The sequence below is a fragment of the Numida meleagris genome, chromosome 9 (genome assembly GCF_002078875.1).
Source record: "Numida meleagris isolate 19003 breed g44 Domestic line chromosome 9, NumMel1.0, whole genome shotgun sequence".
NCBI lineage: Eukaryota > Metazoa > Chordata > Aves > Galliformes > Numididae > Numida > Numida meleagris.
In genome coordinates this window covers 1,857,856-1,878,778 of record NC_034417.1, presented here as the reverse complement: position 1 = coordinate 1,878,778, position 20,923 = coordinate 1,857,856, and the positions used below count along the sequence as shown (strand labels likewise).

Sequence of the window (20,923 nt, the reverse complement as noted above, 5' to 3'; positions counted from 1 at the left end):
GCACCCCATTAAGCCACGGGGGCAGCAATCGGTGGACCACCAGGGAGAAAGCCCCACTGAGCGGCCAAGCAGGGCTCTCCCAGAGGGGCTTTGGGAGGCACTGGCTGCTTGGTGCGGGTGGGCCAGGCCTGCAGGCCTCAATTCACGGCTCAGCCCAGCCAGCAGGCCTCACCTCAGGCCCCAGTGCGGCCCGTAGGCCTCGCCTCAGGCCGCAGCCTGTCCCCATCCCCTCAGCGCTGTGCCGCGCTCTGCGCATGCGCGACGCAACCCGCCGCGACAGGGCGGGCGGAACGGAGGCGCATGCGCAGTAGCGGCGTCGCCGCCGCCATGCTGAAGCACCGGCGTACGGCGCTGGAGCGCGTCGAGAAGTTCCTGTCCGCCACCTACTTCACCGACTGCAACCTGCGGGGCAGGTGGGCGGCGGGAGGGGCCTCCCGGGTGCTGCCTGCCTCGGGAGAGGCCGCACCCTGGTGTATCCCCCTGAGGGAAGCGCCGAGGCGCCTTAGTGTGCAGAGGCCCAGCCTAGGGGTGGGCAGCCCGCGGGGCGCAGCTGTTGTTCCCTCGGTGTCATGAGGAGCCAGGGATGGGGAGGGCTCGCCGTGTCCCCTTGCCAGCGCTCACCACGTCCCGGCCGTGTCTGCCCACAGACTCTATGGGGACAGCTGCGCGCCCACCTCGCTCTCCTGCTTCCAGACCCCGCGGCGGATCCCCTACAGCGAGGCTGTCGTGCAGGAGTTCAGGCCGGCCAGAGTGGGGGAATCCTTCGGGCCTACGTGAGTACGGGGGCTCCGTGCCCTGAGAGCTGGCGGGCTCGGCGGTGACACGGTGTTCCCCTCCCTGCTGTGTGCTTTGGGTGGAAGGTGCCTCCCGAGCAGCTCACGCGCTGTCATCAGGGCTGGGAGGCGTGGTAAGGACCGTGCGCTGATAGACCTTCCTGCCTCAGGCATAAGGGATTACAGAATTTAATTGGTTTGGAAAGGGCTTCTGGAGATCATCAAGTCCAACCCCCTGCTAAAGCAGGTTCCCTGTAGCAGGTCGCACAGGGAGGCATCCAGATGGGTCTTGAATATCTCCAGAGAAGAAGACTGCACCACCTCTCTGGGCAGCCTATTGCAGCGCTCCATCGCTCTGACAGTAAAGAAGTTCTTCCTCTTGTTTGTGCGGAACTTTCTGTGTTCCAGCTTTTGCCCGTTGACCCTTGTTTTATTGCTGCGTGTCGCAGAAAAGAGCCTGGCTCCATCCACTTGACTCCCACACTTCAGATGTTTATAAACAGTTATGAGATCACTCTCGGCCTTATCTTCTCCAGGCTGAACAGCCCCACGACTCTCAGCCTTTCCTCATAGAGGAGATGCTCCAAGCCCCGGGCATCTTTGTGGCCCTCCACCACAAAGAAGATCCCTTTGTTTTTTGAAGTGGGGAGCCCAGAACTGGACACAGTACTCCAGATGAGGCCTCACAAGGGCAGAGTAGAGGGCAGGACCGCCTCCCACAACCTGCTGGCTGCTGTCTTCTTGATGCTCTCCAGGATACCATTGGCCTTCTTGGCCACAAGGGCACCCTGCTGGCTCATGAGCAGCCATGAGCAGGTCCACCAGAACCTCAAAGTCCTTTTCTTCTGGGCTCCTTTCCAGCAGGTCAGCTCCTAACCTATGTAGGTGCATGAGTTGTTCCTACTCAGGTGCAGGATCATACACTTGCTCTTGTTGAAGCTCATCACGTTCCTCTCTGCCTGACTCAGCAGTCTGTCCAGGTCTTGCTGAATGGCAGCATAGCCGTCTGGTGTGTCAGCCACTCCTCCCAGCTTTGTATCACCAGCTGTATCATTTTGTATCAAAGCAAGCCCTCTCTGATTTCATTAGCTACTGAATTGCTCGGAGGAGAGCTTCACCCCACTTGGCTGGGTCTTTGGCTGGCTGCCACATCTCCAACCTGTAGCTGTGCCATGAGCCAGAGGTTTCACGTGGTTAAAGAGCGGACAGGTCAGCAGCTTGCTGGAAGGGGAGGCCCAGTGCATTTAAATGGCGCGGGACAGGACTACCCTGTGCAGGTGTTGTATCCTCCTTGAACTGATGCTGGGTCACTGACAGCTGCACAGGGAGTTGGTTAAAGCATGTCTATGCAGACAGATAGCTTTGTTGCATTGAGCACGCTGCACTTGTGTGGTGTCCCTGCTGCACTTTGCCCACAGAGGTTCTTAAGGCACGAGGCTTCTCTTTGGGAAGGTCTCAGCAGTGGGTGAGGTGCTGCACATTCTCTTCTAGGTGGGAGACCTGTTGGTTTAGGGTGGAGCTGAGCATCCCCCCAGCATGGGCAGGGCGGGAGGTGCACTTTGTCTGGGAGAGCGATGGTGAAGGCATGGTGTGGCGAGATGCCCAGCCGGTCCAGGTAAGGAGGGCTGGGGTGGGTGCATGTCAGCTGTGCTAGGTACTCTGCTATCTTCAGAGTGGTTCTCTCCCTCACCACTCTAACGGAGCAGTAGAACTCCCCTTCTGCTTATTAAACAATACTCAGAGTAATGTCTGCTTGTGTTGTGGGGGAGGAATAACACATGGACCAATGGGAGAGAACCAAGAGCAACTGGAGGTCTAGACGATGTGGTCGTGAAAGAAAACATACAGAGTATATGTAGCTGTGGTTCAGCCTTAAGAAGTAAACCAAGGCTACTTGAGAAGTCCTTAAATATGTGAAAAACTTCAGTGCAGAGAGGGGCAGTTATGGAATCACAAAGTATCCCAAATTGGAAGGGACCCATGGGGTTCGTCGAGTCCATCTCCTGATTCCACACAAAGAGGCTGGTGTGTGGGGTGGGAGAGAGGGTGACACTTGTAGTTTGCATACTGTGCTTCGTGGTAGGCAGAGGGTCTGTGGGCTGTATCCAAAGTTCAGTCCTGACAGTCAGGCCTGCTGGTAGTCCAGTGCTTCTTTGGGAAGCACTGTGCTGTGACATGTGGGACCACAGCCCTCCTTCCTACAGGACTTTTTGGTGTCCTGTCTGTCCAGCAGCTCTGTAAAGCCTGCTGTCATGGGCTTGTGTAAACATGGGTTAAATGTGCTGCCTTCCCCTTCAGGGTTTGACTAAAGAAGGCGAGAAGACCAGCTATGTACTGACAAGCAGCTTGAAGGAGACAGAGCCCCACAGGTGAGTGGTCAGCTTGGCCAAACTCTGTGCTGCTGGGGGAGCTTGGTGGTGAAATAACCAAAGCTGGGGTGGGATACCCAAGCCTGCATCAGGGTACTCGATGGGTCTGTCAGGAGTTCAGATTGAGCTAGTCCTGCTGTGGGGTAGGAGTGAGCTTTCCCAGCTGGCTGCTTGTGATCTGCTCCCTGATGTTTTCCTTCTGGTCTCTGCAGCCTGACGCTGTACGTGGAGCTGGCCTGCAACGGGCTCTTTGGGGCTGGCAAGGGCTCCATGATCGCCCCTCCAGACCCTGACAGGAAGTTCACCTTGAGCAAGGCTGAGTTGGTCGTCTTCAACCGGGATGTGTACGAGCTGCTGGTGGATCTGGAGATACTGCTGGACATGGCCCAGGTCTGTGCGCTCATCCTCTTTCTTTCTCTTAGCGTTGCTACCTCCTTCTACAACTTCTACATTTTATCCCGTTCTTCCACATCCCAAGACCTGTCTCCTCCCACCAGGAAGCCCCAGAGGAATGTGTATTTGCTCCCACTGCTTTAGCATGACTGACGTTGTCTGGTGTGTCAGAAAACCAAACGAGGAGAAACTGCAGGTGGTTGTTGCATCTACCTCCTGGTCCAAAACAGGGTCTGTTAGGCCAGAGCCCTCTGGTGTTGAGTGTATGTGTAACCTGGCTTTAGGGAAACACATGCAAAGACATAAGGTTTTATCTGTGAAGCAGGGACGTGGTGTCTGCCTGAAACCACTGGCAGAGTCAGGTGTTGGAAGGCGGTCGCAGGTTCTCCTTGGGGCAGATGTATCCATGCTGTTGCAGAGAGCCAAAGAATGTACTGAGCTCAGAGTCAAGCTGTCCTTCCTCCCAACCCTAGCTCCTCGGGGAGGAAAACCAGAGGAGCTTCCAGGCTTTGTATGCTGCCAACCAGATCGTCAACGTGTGTGATGTTAAGGACCCGTCCACCTTCCCTGCTGCCCGTGACCTGGCTGCAGCGATCTTCAGCCAGAGGAACGGCGAGAGCCAGCACACCATCCATGCCATGGGGCACTGCCACATTGACTCTGGTGAGAGCAGCACAGGTTTCCCTCTCTGCTGGCCAGGATGGCAGTGCTGCTGCCCGAGGGGAGAGCTGACTGCCCCTGGGCTACAGGCACCAAGCCCTGAGGGAAGGGAGAAGGGATTTCGGTGCTACCACACAGCTGGTCTGATGGGGCATTGAGGCAGAGGGATGTGTGTCTGGCTAGCTGTGCAGTCTGGAGCACTGATGGGGCTGCTGGTGGGAGATGGATTACAGACCACTGTTTTCTGCCTGTTGGGCATCACCCCTCAATTTCCAGTCCCTGGGGAGGACTTCAGTTTCAGCAGAGATGGATCAGAGGCCCCAGGCCGTGGTGCTGTCAGGCACATCAGTCAAAGGATAGCATTTTGCTGTTGCATTTTCCCTGGCTGATCTTTGAAAGACAGCGCAGCCGCATTCCCAAAGGAGCCTGCCTTACCCAGGCAGCCAGGAGTGGTGCTTGTGCCAAGTCATAACCATGATTGGGCCGTGTGTCTGTCCCTGCAGCCTGGCTGTGGCCGTATGAGGAGACGATCCGTAAATGTGCTCGCAGCTGGGTCACGGTTATCCATCTGATGGAGCGCAACCCGGAGCTCACCTTCGCCTGCTCCCAGGTGAGCCAGCTCCCTCCTCAATTGGAGTGATGGGGTCACTGCCACCCCCAGGGGTCACTGCAGCTCAGGGTGGCCAGGCTGCATCTCACTGGGGCTGGCTTTAGGGTTAGTGGGTGAGCCAGATCTTTGCCTGAGGGATGCAGCAGTCTCTGGAAGCCAACAGAGCTGCAGTCCAGCTTGTCTCTTGCATTGGAGGGTTGAGGGGTCTCCAGGGAGTTTTCCTGAGGTATGGGGATTGTCTGGGCAACTCTGAGGATCAGGACTGGGGTGGTTTGCTCTGAGCAGCACGAAGAATTGATGCCAAGCTACTGAGCAGCAGAAGAGCTTGAGGCTCTGCTTGAGGCATGCTTGAGGCATGCTGCTTCTCCAGTGTGACTCCAAATGAGACGAGGATGACCAGGGTCCTGTGTGGTTACAGAGAGCAGGAACATTGGTTTGAAACAATGTGGTGGGAGCTGGGGCTGACTTCTGTGCTCTGGCAGGCGCAGCAGTTCGAGTGGGTGCGGAGCTGGTACCCTGGGCTCTACTCCCAGATTCAGGACTACGTGGCAAAGGGGCAGTTCATTCCTGTTGGAGGCACCTGGGTGGAAATGGTGAGGAGCACGGTGAGCTTGGCTCACCACGCCTTTTTGTCTCCCCTCTGCAGTGCCAAGCTGTGTTCAGATCCTTTGTGGGCGGGGTGACAGCGGGAGTGAGCTGGACACTTCTGTGCCTGGCTCGGTACACATGTTGCAAGAGAGGATGCTGACTCCTTGTCCTCTGCTTTCAGGATGGAAACCTGCCCAGTGGGGAGTCCATGGTGCGGCAGTTCCTTCAGGGCCAGCGGTTCTTCCAGGAGCAGTTTGGCCAGATCTGCTCAGAGGTACTTGCTCTTTTCCAGCATGCCTTCCTTGCACATGGTCTATTTCCACCTCTTGCTGTGCTTGAGGGTTTCTCTCTGGCTTGCTTTCTAGATGTCATTTTCAGATGCCTCACGTAGGCCTGATTTTTGCAGTTTAAAGCTGTGATGAGTGAATATCCAATCACCCATGCATACTGCCAGTTAGCACAGGGTTAGGCCTTGATTTTATTGCCTGCAGGACTCTAGCAAAGTGTCTAGAGTTGCTCCTAGTCTAGCACATCTTGGTTCCCTTCTGCAATAAGTTTTTAGAGCCAGGATACTCTGAACAAACTCAGTGTGATTGTTGTCTTTCTCTTCCTCTGCTCCCAGTTCTGGCTGCCAGACACGTTTGGGTACTCAGCCCAGCTGCCCCAGCTGATGCGTGGCTGTGGGATCAGACGGTTCCTCACACAGAAGCTCAGCTGGAACCTGGTCAACGCCTTCCCAGTGAGTTGTGCTTCCCTACTTCCCAGGCGTGGGTGTGAGGTTGCTGGAATCTGTCTGCAGGGCTGGACCCATTTGTTCCACAGCTCAAACCAGTCCTTAGCTCAGCTGATACAGGCTTTTCTTCCAAAAACTCATAGCTGTGACATGGAGAGAAAGGGAAGGCCTAGCATGAATCCTCCAGGTTTTTGAGGTGCCTGTCCCCTCTGCACTTCCCTAGAGATGTGGCTGCTGGGCTTTGTGTGTGACAGGGTTTGCAAGGGAGCATGGGCTTGTAGTGCATGAATTCTGTGCTGATGTGGTTGAACTGTGCTCTCTACATGGGCGTTTGTATGGGAGATGAGTTTGGGAGCCTTGAAACACTGTGCAAGGGATGGGTTGATCACTTGCCAGTGCTGGTGTGAGTCTTTTTGGAAACTCCTGGGAATCATGGGCTCTGTTCCGACATTTGGGCACTCTGTGGCTCTTTGAGACACCATACTTTTCTCTGACTTGCCTGCAGCATCACACCTTTTTTTGGGAAGGCATTGATGGGTCCCGAGTCCTGACCCATTTCCCCCCTGGTGACTCCTATGGGATGCACGGGCGAGTGGAGGAGGTAAGCGAGCTTGTCAGACCTGCATGTGAAGAGCTATGCCAGCCTCATGGGGCCAGATTTGAGGCTCACAGGAGCGGGCACTGTCGGAGAAGGGAGTGGGATTACCAAGTGAAGGCCTTCAGGGTGCCTAGTAGTTAGTTGCCTGCCTCTGCGATGCGTCCATGACTGATTCTTGCAGTTTGGACTGGGGAATAGGGGCAAGGCTGACTTTCTTGTGTGGAGCAAGGAGAGCTGGGGCTGGGTACCAGCAGACTGCAGCTGTCCAAAATTCCTTCTAGATGCTGAAAACAGTGAAGAACAACAAGGACAAAGGACGTGTGAACCATAGCGCTCTCCTTTTTGGCTTTGGAGATGGAGGAGGTGGCCCCACACAAAAGATGCTGGACAGGATGAAGAGGATGAGTGACACAGATGGGCTGCCAAGGTGAGAGGAGAGCTCCTTTCCTGCTTCCTTGCACAGGCACAGAGCATTTGTCACAGCCTCCATGGGCTCCCATTGCTTCTACTGAAGCAGCTGTGTACACAAGGTGTAGCTTGAACAAAGGTCTGTTGTGCTCGACCTGGGGAAAAATGATTTGGCAACAGTTCAAGGTATCAAACAGCTGCTGCTCCTCAGTTAGCATACACCATACCACTCTGTCTCCTGCCTGCAGTTTGTAGTACAGGAGGATTTCAGAGCTGACCATTTCCACTGCTTTCTCCAAGCTTTAGTGGAGAAAGCACCTCTGGCCAGCCAAGGGTCCTCCCGCACATCCCTTTTAGCTCTGTGTTGGGGTTTTTGAAGCCTCAGTTCTGGAGCTGACACCTTTCTGGTGGGGATACCCCATTAGCTGTGTCATGCACTCCTTGGCTCACTGCTGTTTTTGTACCTTGCTCCCACAGGGTTCGGATCTCCACTCCTGACCATTTTTTTTCTGTCCTGGAGAAGGAGTCCTCACAGCTGTGCACTTGGGTGGGAGAGCTTTTCCTCGAGCTGCACAATGGCACATATACCACCCAGGCCCAGGTGACTGCGTGTGTGGGATGGGGCAGTGGGCTCCTTCACCCTCAGGGAAGGTGGCTGTTCTCAGTTCTCTTTGCAACTGCTCAGGTGGCTCCAGGCCCTTTGTGCCTCAGCTCTGGGAGCCACCTTGTAGCCAGCACTCCAAAAGGCAGATCTACTGTTAGTTTTTAGACTTGCTTCCAGGGTGAGAAGGGAGCCAAGACACAGCAGAGCCCCCTTGGTCAGTAACTGCCATGTCCTGCACTTTAGCAGAGGAGGGATGAAGAATGAGAAGAGTAGAAAGGTGAGAGGAGCCTGGCCTGGGGGTTGAGCAGTGACCTGTGCTGAGGGTTGTAAAGCTGAAAGCCTTGCAGCCAAAAAAGAATGCTAGTAATGGCAACTCATGACACCTACAAGTAACCAACCTTCCTGCACTGGATCTGTGCTTTTGCTGCTGGTGTTAGAGATTCGCTCCTAGCTACAACTTCCCTAAGGATCTTCCTTCTCTTCCTGATTGGCACTAGATAAAGAAGGGGAATCGGGAGTGCGAGCGAATACTTCATGATGTGGAAGTACTTAGCACCTTGGCTGTGGCACAGGGTGGTTCGTTCCAGTATCCTGCTAGCCAGCTGCAGAGGCTCTGGAGGTAAGGATGTACATGAGCACTGACTGCTGTGCAAACAATACTTCTTCCATCAACTGATGAGAACTTAACAGGAAAGAGTTTCAATGCCTTGCTTCTCCTTCAAACCCTCGCTCCAAATCCTTTGGAAGCTCCAAACCTTTACTGCTCTGCTGCCTGGAAATTTCATCTCCAGCCTACGCTTATCCTTGGCCAGTTTTGACTGGTCTGAACTCGTGCAATAATATATCTGGTAGTCCCAAGGGATTAAACGAGTCAGCTCTTAATCCCTGTGGTTGTGGTTTACTAAGATGACAGCTGACGTGCCCTAACGTAAGGGGATTTAAAGTGTGCTGTGCAGAAAATGTTCCCATTGTTTCCAAATGAGGGCGTAGGGAACAGTTACTAAGTTTGTCCATTTTGCAAACAGGGCTTGGTAAGATAGAACAAATCTGGTGCTCTCCCCTGCTTCCTTACATGGTTTCTCTTTTCTGTTCTAGGTTATTGCTGCTCAACCAGTTCCATGATGTATTACCAGGCAGCTGTATCCAGCTCGTGGTCAGGGATGCCCTGCAATACTACACAGGTGAGCAGGGAGTTGGGCTAGGAGGGCACTTACTTACCTATATGAGCACCTTGAGTCCTGCCTGTTGCAGAGGTTTCAATTTCAGGCTGCCTGGCAATGCGGGTCAAACCCGTGCAGCGCAATGTGTGCAGGCATGTGTCAGTACCTGGGCAAATTCAACCAGGAAATGAGCAAAATATGCTGGATTACTGACTTCTCTGCTTGCTGTTTGCATGCCAGGATAGACACCTGCAAAGGTAGGAGCTAAAGATCGCTCCTGTCGACCCACAGGCAATTGCAATTGCTTACTTTATTACAGCTCAGCAGTTTTCCACCTCAGCTGGCATAGCTCACTGTGATCTTGTAATAACAATAAGAACAATCATAAACTTTAATTACTTAATAGATAATGGCAATTAATATTAACTAGTAATTGGAGCTTGGAAGTAGTTAAAATGTATGTACTTTGCACAAGAGCACCAGAAGCTCTCGGATGTGAGGAACTGCCTGGCTGGGTCCAACTTGGGCTGATTTTTGCTCAGAGATCCGCAGGGCTGGCACTCGCCTGCAGGAGGAAGCCGTGCAGTCCTTATGCGGAGAACTGCTGCAGCTCAAGTCTGGGAGTGCTGAGAGCACTCTTGTGCTGAACACTTTGCCCTGGGAGCGGACAGAGGTGATCTCCAGGACTGGGCCAGCTGGAACACAGGCTTTAGGTATGTCTAACTTGGAGGGAGCGCGTGCATCAGGTTTTCTTACTGAGGTGGAGACAGCCAGCAAGAAATTACTCTGCCTCTTCCCGTCCTAGAGGGGTTTACTGATTTATCAGAATGCTTCCTGAGGCTGATCCCACTTCAGGTTGTCTCTGAACAACGGATAAAGAGGAGGAGGGTGCGAATGTGAGAGCACCAGGGCATCACAGTGTAACTTAGGGATGGGTCTGGGGAAGATGCTGAAACAAAACCTCTTTCCTTTCCAGCTCTGGTGACAGCTCCCAGCATGGGCTACGCTATAGTGAGGGAACCACTGCTGCCCCCTGAGCCTGTGGTAGTGATGGAACAGGTAAGTGTAACTGTGTTTGTCCTCAGAATGAGGTACCTGCATCAAAGGCTGACTGGGGAGAAACGCAGGGGATCCAGCACGCAGAAAGTTAGCACACTAGTTCTACAGTTGGGAACTTCACACTCCTTCAACTTCAGAAAGCATGAGCCTGTGAGATCTGTTTGTCCTTTCCTCCCAGGAGGATGGCTACATTACCATGGAGAACGGGGTGATTGCAGTCTGCCTGGATGCCATGGGGCGCCTGATCTCTCTTCGACTGGCACACTCTGAGAGGCAAGTCTCTCACCTGCTTCCTGCACCTGGGCTCCTAAAACCTCTCTCAGGCCTTCTTCTCACTGAGAACCCTTCACCACTGCCACTTCTTAAGCTGCTTTTCTCTGTTTTGTTCCAGAGAGTCAATTGCTGATGGCTGCCGTGCCAACCAGTTTGCACTCTTTGATGATGTTCCCCTGTACTGGGATGCCTGGGATGTCATGGATTATCACTTGGAGACCAGGTAGAGGAGCACTGGCTGCAGCACTTAAAATTTGACTTTGCTTTGATGTTCTTTCCTCCCCGTCAGTTTGAGCTGTAACCAAACCTCAGCACCTCTCCTGTCTTTGGGCATTCACTCTGTAGAAGCGAGCATCTGCTGTGTGGGAGGCTGGACTGGGATTTGGGAACCTGGATCTACCTGAATCTACCTTTACCCCTGTCTCTAGGAAACCAGTGACAACGTTGCTGAAGCCTCTGAAAATCACCCTGGCAGGGGGCCTGCGGGGAAGCGCCAGCTTCTCTCTGCGGATTGGGGAAAGCAGCACCCTGACCCAGGAGATCATCCTGGATGCCATGTGCCCATACATCCGCTTCCTGACCCAGGTGAGGCTAGTGGCTGCCGTGCAGGAAGGGCCCTGGGGAGCTGAACCTTGGTTCTGAGTTCTATTCCCCATCTTGCCTCCTGCTCTGGGGGCCCCCCTGGCTATTGTCCTCTGCAAAAGGTGAAGGTAGTCCCAGAATGGGGTCTCTTGAGGGACAAGGTGGAAGAAACACATCAGTTCCGCTGTTTTTGGGCTTTACTGGCTATTGTATTGTACCTAGTCCAGTCTGACTGGTAGCTGACTGCGGCACATCAGGGAAGGATGAGTGCAATTCCTGCCTGTCAGCCCTCCATGATGATGCCCTTCTGCTTTTGCATTTAGGTTGACTGGAAGGAATCTCACAAGTTCCTGAAGGTGGAGTTCCCCGTGCAGGTCCGGAGCGCAAATGCTACCTACGAAATCCAGTTTGGGCATCTGCAGCGGCCAACACACTGGAACACATCCTGGGACTGGGCCCGATTTGAGGTGAGAGGAGGTCTAGTCCCATCAAGGGCTGCTTTTCTCCCAGGCAGTAGCTTTGTGTGATAACTATGTCCCTTGGTGTCTCCTGCAGGTGTGGGCTCACAAGTGGATGGATCTCTCCGAGCACGGCTTCGGGGTGGCAGTGCTGAATGACAGTAAATACGGGGCATCAGCACACAGGAACATCCTCAGCCTCTCCTTGTGAGTGGGGCTGGGGTGAGGGTGGAGCTGCAGCAGTCACTGTGCTTTCTGAGGTGTCTGTGTCAAGTCAGGGCAGAGTCTGGTCCTGAATGATCATAGTTAATAAGGAAATAGTCTGGTGTTAGCCTAAGTGGGTGGCTGTCTTCTAAAACCTGTTGGCTGATGGAATTAAAATTGACTAAGATAACGTAATTCCGATGACATACACTCATAGATAATTCCAGAGAGCACAGAGCCAGATTTGTACCAAGTAATTTTTCTATTGCTGGCCAAAACACACCCCAGGAGAGGAGACTTAAATTAAGAGGGGAAAGGAATGTCGATCTTACATATGCATGTGAAGCTAAGAGAGACTGCATATTTCGAGTCTATCAACCAAAGTTTCGCAGGAAACCACCATTCAGAGGTTGATTTTAGCTCCCGGGACACTGTGTCTAGAATCTAGTGCCAGAATCCACCTCAGGGCCCAGTGCCAAAGTAGCTGGGGGAGGCAGTTGTCCTGCCAGTGCTCTGAGCTGAGTGACAGAAGATCCTGTGGAGAGACCAGACTTACCCACCTCTTTCCTTAGGCTGAGAGCACCAAAGTCCCCTGATGCCACTGCAGATATTGCCCACCACCAGTTCACCTACGCCGTGATGCCTCACCAGGGTGAGTGATGAGCAGAGTTGGACACTATGAGGACACCCAGGGTAGAGGATGCTCCAGCAAGCCTCGGGTAGGCACAGGGTGCCCCCACCTCTGGCTGTCAGTGCATAGAGGCTCACTGGACGTTCTCATTTTGCAGGTTCCTTCCAGGATGCTGGTGTGATCCAGTGTGCCTACAACTTGAATTTCCCCCTCCACGCAGTCCCGGCCAGCTCTGCACAGTGCCTAACCTGGAGTGCCTTTTCTCTGAGCTCACCTGCAGTTGTTCTGGAGACTGTCAAGCAGGCAAGTCCTCAAGTCCCCTGGGCAGAAGCAGGGAGGTGGAAGGGACAGTTCTGAAGCTGCTGTTGTTCAGTGTGGTCTGCTTTCTCCCCAGCACTGGGTGGCAGGCAGGATCGGCTGAATGGCTACAGTGACCTCTCTGTTCTGCATGTCAGAGCAGAGAGGTCGAGATCATTTTGGTCTGGCTGAGGTATAGAGATGTAGGTTAGGGTGTTCCTGTCTCCTCTGTGTGAACTCGTTTCTCTGTTGTCTCTGCAAAGGCTGAGGACAGACCCGAAGCTGTGGTGGTCCGGCTGTACGAGGCGCATGGCAGCACGGTTGTCACTTGGCTGCAGACCTCCCTCCCTGTTAAAGAGGCGATGCTGTAAGTGCACGCAGGGTGGCTGGGTGGGGGCTCAGGTCAGTCACTTCAGCTTCACCAGCTGTCTTCTCCCCCAGATGTGACCTCCTGGAGCGGCCGGCAGCCAAGGGCCACCTGCCACTGGGGCAGCAGGGCATGAGGCTTTCCTTCACGCCATTCCAAGTGCTCTCCATCCTCTTGGTTTTGGGGCAGTGATGCTGGTGCTACAGCAACCTGGACCAACGCTGGGAGCTCAGATCACAGCCTGAGGCTCCCCCATGGCACGTCCAGGTCACCTGGTGGAAGCACAGTGTCACACCTCTTGGATCTGAGCCTGGCCACCTCTTACTTGGCTGGAGAGGAGCAAGGACCAAGCATTTTTGCTGACCACAGTCCAGTGAGGGTATTTCCCAAGATGTGTGCAAGAGGCAGCAGCTCCAGGGAAGAGCACAGCCTACCCCATTCCCCCAGCCAGCCATCAGAGAGCCGTGCAGTCATCCCCCTCTCTTCCCTTCCTTCTCCTGTCTCCTGCACTGCCGCAGCACAAGGGGGGACAAATAAGACAAAATTACATGAGAACACTGTTGTAGGTGCTGCTCTCAGCGTCCATCTCAATGGGATCTTACCCCTGGAACTCTTAAGGAGGCAGTGCTTCCCTTTACTTTGGGAGGTGGGGGTTCTCCAGCCCATCTGGGAAAGAGGCTGGGCATGGTGAGGTTAGCCTTAGCACAAGAAGGCAGGCACAGCAATTTCTACACAAAATACTTTTATTAATCGTCTAAAAACAGCCTTCTCAGTGATACAGGCAGCAGTTAAAAGAAAGAAGAGGGAATACACTTTAAGGTGTAGGGAAGGATCAGTCTGACAACGATGCATAATCAGTGGTCCCTCTTAGGAACTGATTCCTAAACCACTCAGGAGGGACAAGTAAGGCTGTAAAAAAAACAATTAAAAGCAGAAAGGGGGACGAGTGCCAGCCTGCCCCCATCCCTGAGGGTGCAAGAGCAAGTGCTACAAGCAGGCATGCCTGAAAGCAGCACCAGGCAGCCCAGGCCAGCGTGTCCCCATGGCAGAGGCAGTGTCACATACGTTTCCAGAGGCTGAGGTGTGCGGAAGGCAGCGTGCACTGCTCACACTACAGGGGCTGTACCTGGAAGGTGGGGAGGGAAACAAGAAGGCAGAAGTTAAGGGGGTGCCTGGCTCTGTCCTGCAGAACCCTGCTTGCTCTTCTGCCCTTTGCCACCCCCTCAGTCCTAAAGCTGCAGGGACCACCAGCCTCACCTCTGCCCCTGCGTGCTGATGTCTGCTTTCGTTTTGCTCTGACCGGAGCCTCTGGCTCAGACAAGGTTGGAGCAGCGGCCGCTTTCTTTCTCCCACGGGCACGTCCCTTCCTTGACCCATCAGGCACTGCTTTCTCTTCCTCCTCCTTCACGGCTGGCTTCGGGGGCTTCTCTGCACCCCCAGAACGTCGTTTTGAGGCACGTGTGGTGACCTGGATGGACAGAGCCAGAGCTTAGCAGTAGATACGTGTGCACACGCACCTGAAGATTCATGCATCACTTGGTGACTGTGGGAGCAGCCTGAGAGGGCAAGCGAACCAGCCTCTAGCCCCACCAACCACAAAACTTCGTACTGTGGGAGTCGGAGCTTCAGGATCTGCCTTCAGGTGAGCGTGCTTCTTGCGGGACGTCTGACCTGTGAGAGGACATGCCCAGGTTAGGCGGGTGGGAGGGACAAGGGGCACCATCCTGCGTGGTGAATGGGAACTCAGGTGTAGGAAGGGCTCAAGATGGTTCCCCTCCCCTCCCAGCAGATTTGTTCCTTTCTCAAAATATTGTGAGCCACCAGGCTCTGTTCACACCCAGCCCCAGAGCGTGTCCTCCTGTTCCAAGCCTGGCAGGCAAGGAACGGGATGGAGCTGGCCTGGAAAATCACCCTGCAGGTGCAGGGGCTGCACCCAGGCAGGCTGGTGCACTGCTATGAAGCCATGGGCACAGCAAGCTCCATCCCCTAGTGCCACCCAGCTGCCACAGGACTATCAGCAAGCCAGGGAACCGCAGCGCTCGCCTTCAGAGTAAGACTGTGCTCCTCTGGCTGTGAGCAGATTGGTTCCTCCCCATGCTCCAGCCTTCCCGGAGCAAGAGCAAGTCCTGTGGGGAGGAGGGAGGACACTCACCTTTGGGAGCCATGGGGCCAGGCTCTCCCTGCAAGGAAGGTGACAGAGCAGTGACTGGGATAACATCATTCTACAGGGATTGCCAGCAAGCATCCCATAAAAGCACCCCATAGCAGCTCCCAGCAGGAGCAATGAGACCTTTCTGCACCCCACAGCCAAGACAGGAATAGGCAAACAGGACACATGTCCCCACAAACCCAGAGGAAACCGGAGCACTGTCTATCTCTGGGACTGTCCTTCCTCCTTCTGCAAGGCCCCATCACAGCACTTGACCCAGGAAGAAGGAACAGTGCTGCCAAACCACCTGCTAACACCCAGCCCCTCTGCTCAGGCTGCCCTCTGTCCCTCAGCAGCCCTGTCTCTGTCACCACCACCTATCTGGTGGTCAGAGTAGACTGGGGGAAAGGGAGATGCCCAGTGACACAGCTTGGTGGTCTCGGGGAAGCAATGCACAAGAGGAAGGTTATCCCCTTGGAGGAGTGACCCAGCCCCAGGCAGAGACCCCAGAGTCCTACCTGGAACCATATGGTCCTGTTGTTGCGGTCCCGCAGGGAGCTCATACCAGGCACTAAGTAACACTGCAGCCAGTCCTTGAAGGCAGCGTAGTTATCCGCGTCAGAGGGGTCAATGAGCTTTTTCTCTAGGAAGGAATCATAGAATGGCCTGGGTTGAAAAGGACCTCAAAGATCATCTTGTTTCAAACTCCCCCAGCTGTGGGGAGGGTCACCAACCACTAGACCAGGCTGCCCAGAGCCACATCCAGCCTGGCCTTGAATGCCTCCAGGGATGGGGCATCCACAGCCTCCTTGGGCAACCTGTTCCAGTGCGTCACCACCCTCTGAGTGAAAAACTTCCTCCTAATATCTAACCTACATCTCCCTACATCTCAGTTTAAAACCATTCACCCTTGTCCTATCACTATCAACCCATGTAAACAGTCATTCCCCCTCCTGTTTATACGCTCCCTTCAAGTATTGGAAGGCCACAAGGAGGTCTCCCCGGAGCCTTCTCTTCTCCAAGCTAAACAAGCCTGGTTCCCTCAGCCTTTCCTCACAGGAGAGGTGCTCCAGCCTCTGATCATCTTGGTGGCCTCCTCTGGACTCACTCCAAGAGCTCTGCGCCTTTCTCGTGCTGGGGGCCCCAGGCCTGGACACAGTACTCCAGATGGGGCCTCACAAGAGCCAAGCAGAGGGGGACAACCACCTCCCTGTCCCTGCTGACCACTCCTCTTTTAATGCAGCCCAGAACATCGTTGGCCTTCCAGGCTGCCAGTGCACACTGCAGGCTCACGTCCAGCTTCTCGTCCACCAGGACCCCCAAGTCCTTCTCTGCAGGGCTGCTCTCGAGGAGTTCTTCCCCCAGTCTGTATCAATACCTGGGATTGCCCCAGCTCAAGTGCAGCACCTTGCATTTGGCCTTGTTGAACCTCATTAGGTTCACATGGGCCCACTTGTCCAGCCTGTCCAGGTCCCTCTGGATGGCTTCCCTTCCCTCCAATGGATCGACTGCACCACTCAGCTTGGTGTCATCTGCAAACTTGCTGAGGGTGCACTCAATTCCATCGTCTGTGTCACTGATAAAGATGTTGAAGAGAGGGAAGAGAGGAAAAGGAGACGGAGAGGAAGCTCTCTCCAGCCAGAGCCTGGACAGGAGCTGCCAGGTGTCCCTGTCCCCCAGCTCCCTGCCCTGCAGCCTCACCCGATGACACAACCTCCATGGGCACCATGTGGCACAGCTCCAGGAGATCGGGGTTATCCCGCTTCAGCTTCAGCTTCTTACTCAGTGTGAGGGAAGAATTCTGCAGGGATGGAGAAAAGAAGTTGCCTGCCAGCTACCCCACTGTGGTCTCTTCACCCCAAAACCAGTCAAATCCTGTCTCTCCCCTTACACTCTTACCAGGGCACGTGCCAACCCGCAGGCCACATTGTAAGACGTGAACTGTGTAGTACTAGCACAGCTACAGGGACATGAAAAAGGGCAGCACCCATTAGCACCAGCAGTTTGCTAAAAAGACGCCTCACGTTGTGTTTTGTTGTTGTTGCTTTTTAAACTTCCTGAAAACAGCCACCCACTTCCCCCTGGGGCCACAAGATGAGCGGGACAGCAAGCCAGCCACAGCTTCAGCTGCAGCCTTCCCCAGAGGTTTCAAGCTCGCATATTTGTTTTCCTCGCCACTTCCTCTTTACCCTATTGACCAAATACACACAGAGGTTTCCTGATGCCACGTGCCTGGGGAGCTGTCTCAACTTGTCCACATGGCCACGTGCAATTGCAAACCACACGCGTGCTGTTACGGAACGGCTGTGCTCACTTGCCGCTCCACTGGAGGGGCAGACATGCTCTGACACGGGTGTTTAAGGCAAGGACAACAACAAACGTGATGAGAGAGGCCTCCAGGCAGCAAGTTACAAAGGGAAAACGCCTCCTCTCAGGAAGAGTTCAATCAATTACACCCCAAAACCTGTCCAGAGCAGCAAACACCTCCTGACAGCAGCAGGGACAGAGGCAAGGGGCTATGTGAACTCTGCAAGGGCCTTGTGACAGTTTGCTGCCCCATCACAGCAAGGTACCAAATGTGAACTGAAACTGGCCCAAACACTGGGCTGGAATAACCCTGAAACAGTTCACCTGAACTAGAGCTTCACACCCTTGCTGGGCTACCACTGCTGAACTCAAATCCAAATCCACAATGGCACTGAAGGGAAGGGGCCCCCAGGCAGCAGCCTGGGAAGTCCCACGCATCCTCCACCTTTTCCTCCTCACCTGCTCCCGATGTTTCAGGGCTTCCAGCACAGTCCGAGCCTTTTCGAAGGGAGGGGTCTTCGCCCTGAGAGAGTCCATTTGTTACACCCAAGCCTGACACAGCCTGCTAGGCAGAGGAGCTCACATTTTGCTTCGGAAGAGGCTGGAGGCAGCGTGGTTTCAGCACAGGGAGCTGGTGGGGCTGCAGGCACAGCAGCAAAGCAGCGCTGGGGGCCAGGGGACGCGGCAGCTCACCTGAACAGGATCTCAGCACGGAGGTAATTGCCGATCCCATTGAAATACTTCTGGTTTAAGAGTGCCTCGCAGATGGGCTTGTCGAAAGCCTTATCCTCCAGGTTCGTCAGTACGTTCTCCCTATAGCACAGCACGGGGCATGGACGGGGCCGCGTTCCCTCACTGCCCAGCCTCCCTTCCGTCCCCGTCACCACGACGGGAGGCCGGGCACCCACCTGAAGGCCGGGTACTCCAGCAGGACGCAGGGCCCGCGGTCGGGCTGCCAGGCTTCTCCCAGCCGCCAGGTGCCGAAGCGCCGGGGGTCCACGAAGCAGAGGGCGCGGGGGGGTTTCTCGCGGGTGAAAAAACGCAGGTGCGCGTGGCGGGGCAGGTTGGCGGCCTCGCAAAGCCGGAACGAGCCCGACATGCCGAAGCGGAACACCAGGGCCTGCGACGGGCCGGGGCCCAGCGGCGCCAGGGTCAGCCGCAGCTCCTTGCCGCGGGAGACGGCCTCTACCCTGTAGGCCTCGCTGCTGAACGGCACCTCCGGGCCGCGACCCACGGCCGAGCGCTCCACTCCGCCTTCAAACACCAGCCCGCCGCACGCCTCGTTGATGTAGCGGCCGGCCAGGTGCAGCTCCGGGCACTCGGGCATCGCGACAGCGCGACACAACCGCGGCACCACCGCGACCAGAGACGGCACCGCGCCGAGAGCCGCCCCGTTGCCCGGCGACACGCCCCGCCCGCCTCTAATTGGCTGCACCGTTGCCTGGCGACACGCCCCCCGCCTTCCATTGGCTACTCCGTCGCGCGGAACACGTCCATCCCGCCTCCCATTGGCTGCCCCGTTATTTGGGACCGCCCCGCCAGCCACCCATTGGTTGCCCCGCTGCCTGGCGATACGCCCCGCCCGCCATTCCCATTGACATCGCCTCCGGGGCCCGCCGGGAAGCAGCGCCCTCGCGTCGCCATGGCAACGGCAGCGCTGGGCCTACAAAGCCCGAGGGCCCCGCGGGCAGGAAGGGCCGGACAGAGCTCGGGCTTCGCTTCCGCACTTTATTAGCGGGCCGTGCACGCTGTGACACCACCGCCGGGGCCGCGTCCTCAGAGGAGGGTCTTCATCAAGGCCTGGGCCTGCTTCAGCTCTGCAGGGTGGAGAGGCTGCGTGGGGCCGTGGCACGGAGCGTTGTTCTGAGGGGCTGGGGAGCCCTGAGCGAAGGGATGGGGCTCCCTCACAGCCCCCACTCCACCCTATCCTCACCTGCCAGCAGCACCCGGAACTTCTCTGCCGACACGGCCATGGGCACGGCCTCGGGCTCCCCGTGCTCCCGGCGCCGCACGCGCAGCAGCAGGTGCACCAGTGGTTCGCCCACCTCCCGCAGCTCGCTGGAGCTCAGCGCGTAATCCACCCGCCAGGACACAGCATCCAGGCGGCTCACTGCAGTGCGGGGCTGCGTCAGTGCCCGGCCCGGCCCCGCTGCTCAGCTCAGCCAGGGCGGCACGGAGCCGACGTGTCACCCTCGGATGGGTCCCCTCCAGGGAAGAGACCCCCATCCCCTTGCCCCTAAGGGTCACATGCCAGCGGTACACATGGGTCACTCACGTCGGAGGCTGCCAGCCTTCAGGCTGTCCTGCAGGGAGCTCTGCTTCTCCTCGTAGGAGCGGCACAACCCTGTGGCGTGTTCTGCCCGAGAAGGAAGACGGGAGAAACAGTGAGCAGCCGCTGCTGCCAGCTCCAGCCCTGGGGCAGCCAAACCACAGCAGGGAGGGAACAGGGCAGGGCTCAGACAGCCAGGGGACACCCTGGGGACAGACAGCGTGAACAGGAGAGGACAGCCGTCATCATGCACTGCTCATTGTACGACTGAGCACGACGAGGCAGCACCTGGTGCAGGTGTGTGGCCGCAGGGCCCCTGTGCCCCCACCCCACGCCTCACCTTTGGGCAGTCCCAGCTGCTGCAGCTCGCTGGACAAGGATTCACCATCCACATTGTGTTTGGCTGCGCTGGAGAGGATGAAGTCGAGGACAGCGATCGCGGCCTTCACATCTCCCGACTCTGTGAGGAAGAAGGGGCTCAGCTCAGCAACAGACAGACCCCTGGGAGGGTGCGGCCGCCTCCTGCAGGGCTCCCAGCAACAGGAGAGGAGCTGGGCTCACCGAGCTTGGCATCCGATGTCAGCTTCAGGATCTTCTCATACTGCGGGACAGAAGCACGTGTACTAATTAATTATACAGTAAAAATACAGTAACGTACCGCTTTTGTTCCATCGGTACTAGAGCGCTGTATAGTACTGCAACACTAGAACCAAAGCAGAGGCTTGGGAGCTTGCATGGTTCCCGACGGGATCCCAGCCCCACACTCACATCGATGGCCTCTCCCAGCAGCTCCCGCAGCACCTGAGCGCAGATTAGCTTCAGCTTCACCGAGGACTGCGGGGACAAGCAGGCTCAGCACCGCGCCCGGCTCTACCAAAAGCCGAGCCCGGCTCCGGGGTGGACGGGGTTTGGGGCCGGGGGGGCGGCACTAACGATTCGGGCCAGGACGCTGATCTCGGCCAGCACCCAGTCGGGGCAGTCCAGGTCCCCACAGAACCGGAACCGCTGCGGGAGAAAGGAGCGCTCAGAGCCCGGCGCGGCCCCACGCCGCCCCCAGAGCCGCCCGGGCTCCCCGCCCCGCCGCCGGGCCCGCTCCCACCATGGCGCTACCGCTCGGTTCCCGCAGGTTCCGCCTCCGCGACCCGGAACCGCTACCGGGACCAGGCAGCACCCGGCCCCGCCTATGGAGGGGGAACTGCGGGACTGAGGGCGGGGTTCATCCCGCCACGGCGCCCGGCCCCGCCCACGGAAGCCCCGCCCACCCCGTTCCCGCCACGGTTGGGCTTTACTCTGCAGTCCTCACCCAGGTCCGCCCTGTTCCCGCGCCCGCCAGGAGGAGCCGCCGCGCGCCGCTGGGTTCCGCCGCAGCTCGGCGCTGTCGGTCTGGCCGCCCCCGGTCCCCAGCCCCGCGGCTTTGTCTTAAGTTCGGGA

General features: G+C 56.4%; 3 protein-coding genes across 4 annotated transcripts; 1 reads left to right on the top strand and 2 right to left on the bottom strand.

Annotated features, from left to right (window-relative positions):
• On the top strand, positions 281–13,332 carry MAN2C1 (mannosidase alpha class 2C member 1). 2 transcript variants are annotated; one of them, XM_021407478.1, is made up of 26 exons: positions 281–413; positions 648–773; positions 2,265–2,388; positions 3,072–3,142; positions 3,355–3,532; positions 4,009–4,198; positions 4,699–4,805; positions 5,288–5,398; positions 5,575–5,667; positions 6,016–6,132; positions 6,632–6,727; positions 7,006–7,151; positions 7,610–7,733; positions 8,234–8,355; positions 8,832–8,917; positions 9,439–9,609; positions 9,873–9,955; positions 10,134–10,228; positions 10,347–10,451; positions 10,657–10,813; positions 11,134–11,277; positions 11,366–11,475; positions 12,045–12,124; positions 12,261–12,406; positions 12,664–12,767; positions 12,842–13,332. In XM_021407478.1, the coding sequence occupies exons 1-26, from the start codon at positions 301–303 to the stop codon at positions 12,957–12,959; spliced, it is 3,117 nt and encodes a 1,038-aa protein (XP_021263153.1). In that variant the 5' UTR covers positions 281–300; the 3' UTR covers positions 12,960–13,332. The 2 variants fall into 2 exon arrangements, with proteins under 2 accessions (XP_021263153.1, XP_021263154.1); XM_021407479.1 differs by lacking the exons at positions 12,664–12,767; positions 12,842–13,332 and adding an exon at positions 12,498–12,628.
• NEIL1 (nei like DNA glycosylase 1) lies at positions 13,493–18,673 on the bottom strand. The gene is made up of 9 exons (XM_021407481.1): positions 18,132–18,673; positions 17,917–18,036; positions 17,683–17,746; positions 16,618–16,717; positions 15,435–15,559; positions 14,920–14,947; positions 14,377–14,438; positions 14,025–14,235; positions 13,493–13,893 (listed from the first exon to the last, which is right to left on the bottom strand). Exons 1-9 carry the CDS (start codon positions 18,548–18,550, stop codon positions 13,874–13,876), a joined length of 1,149 nt encoding a protein of 382 aa, XP_021263156.1. The 5' UTR covers positions 18,551–18,673; the 3' UTR covers positions 13,493–13,873.
• On the bottom strand, positions 18,932–20,729 carry COMMD4 (COMM domain containing 4). Its single transcript, XM_021407482.1, has 8 exons — positions 20,592–20,729; positions 20,426–20,497; positions 20,261–20,326; positions 20,054–20,093; positions 19,833–19,952; positions 19,499–19,579; positions 19,157–19,333; positions 18,932–19,040 (listed from the first exon to the last, which is right to left on the bottom strand). Exons 1-8 carry the CDS (start codon positions 20,592–20,594, stop codon positions 19,000–19,002), a joined length of 600 nt encoding a protein of 199 aa, XP_021263157.1. The 5' UTR covers positions 20,595–20,729; the 3' UTR covers positions 18,932–18,999.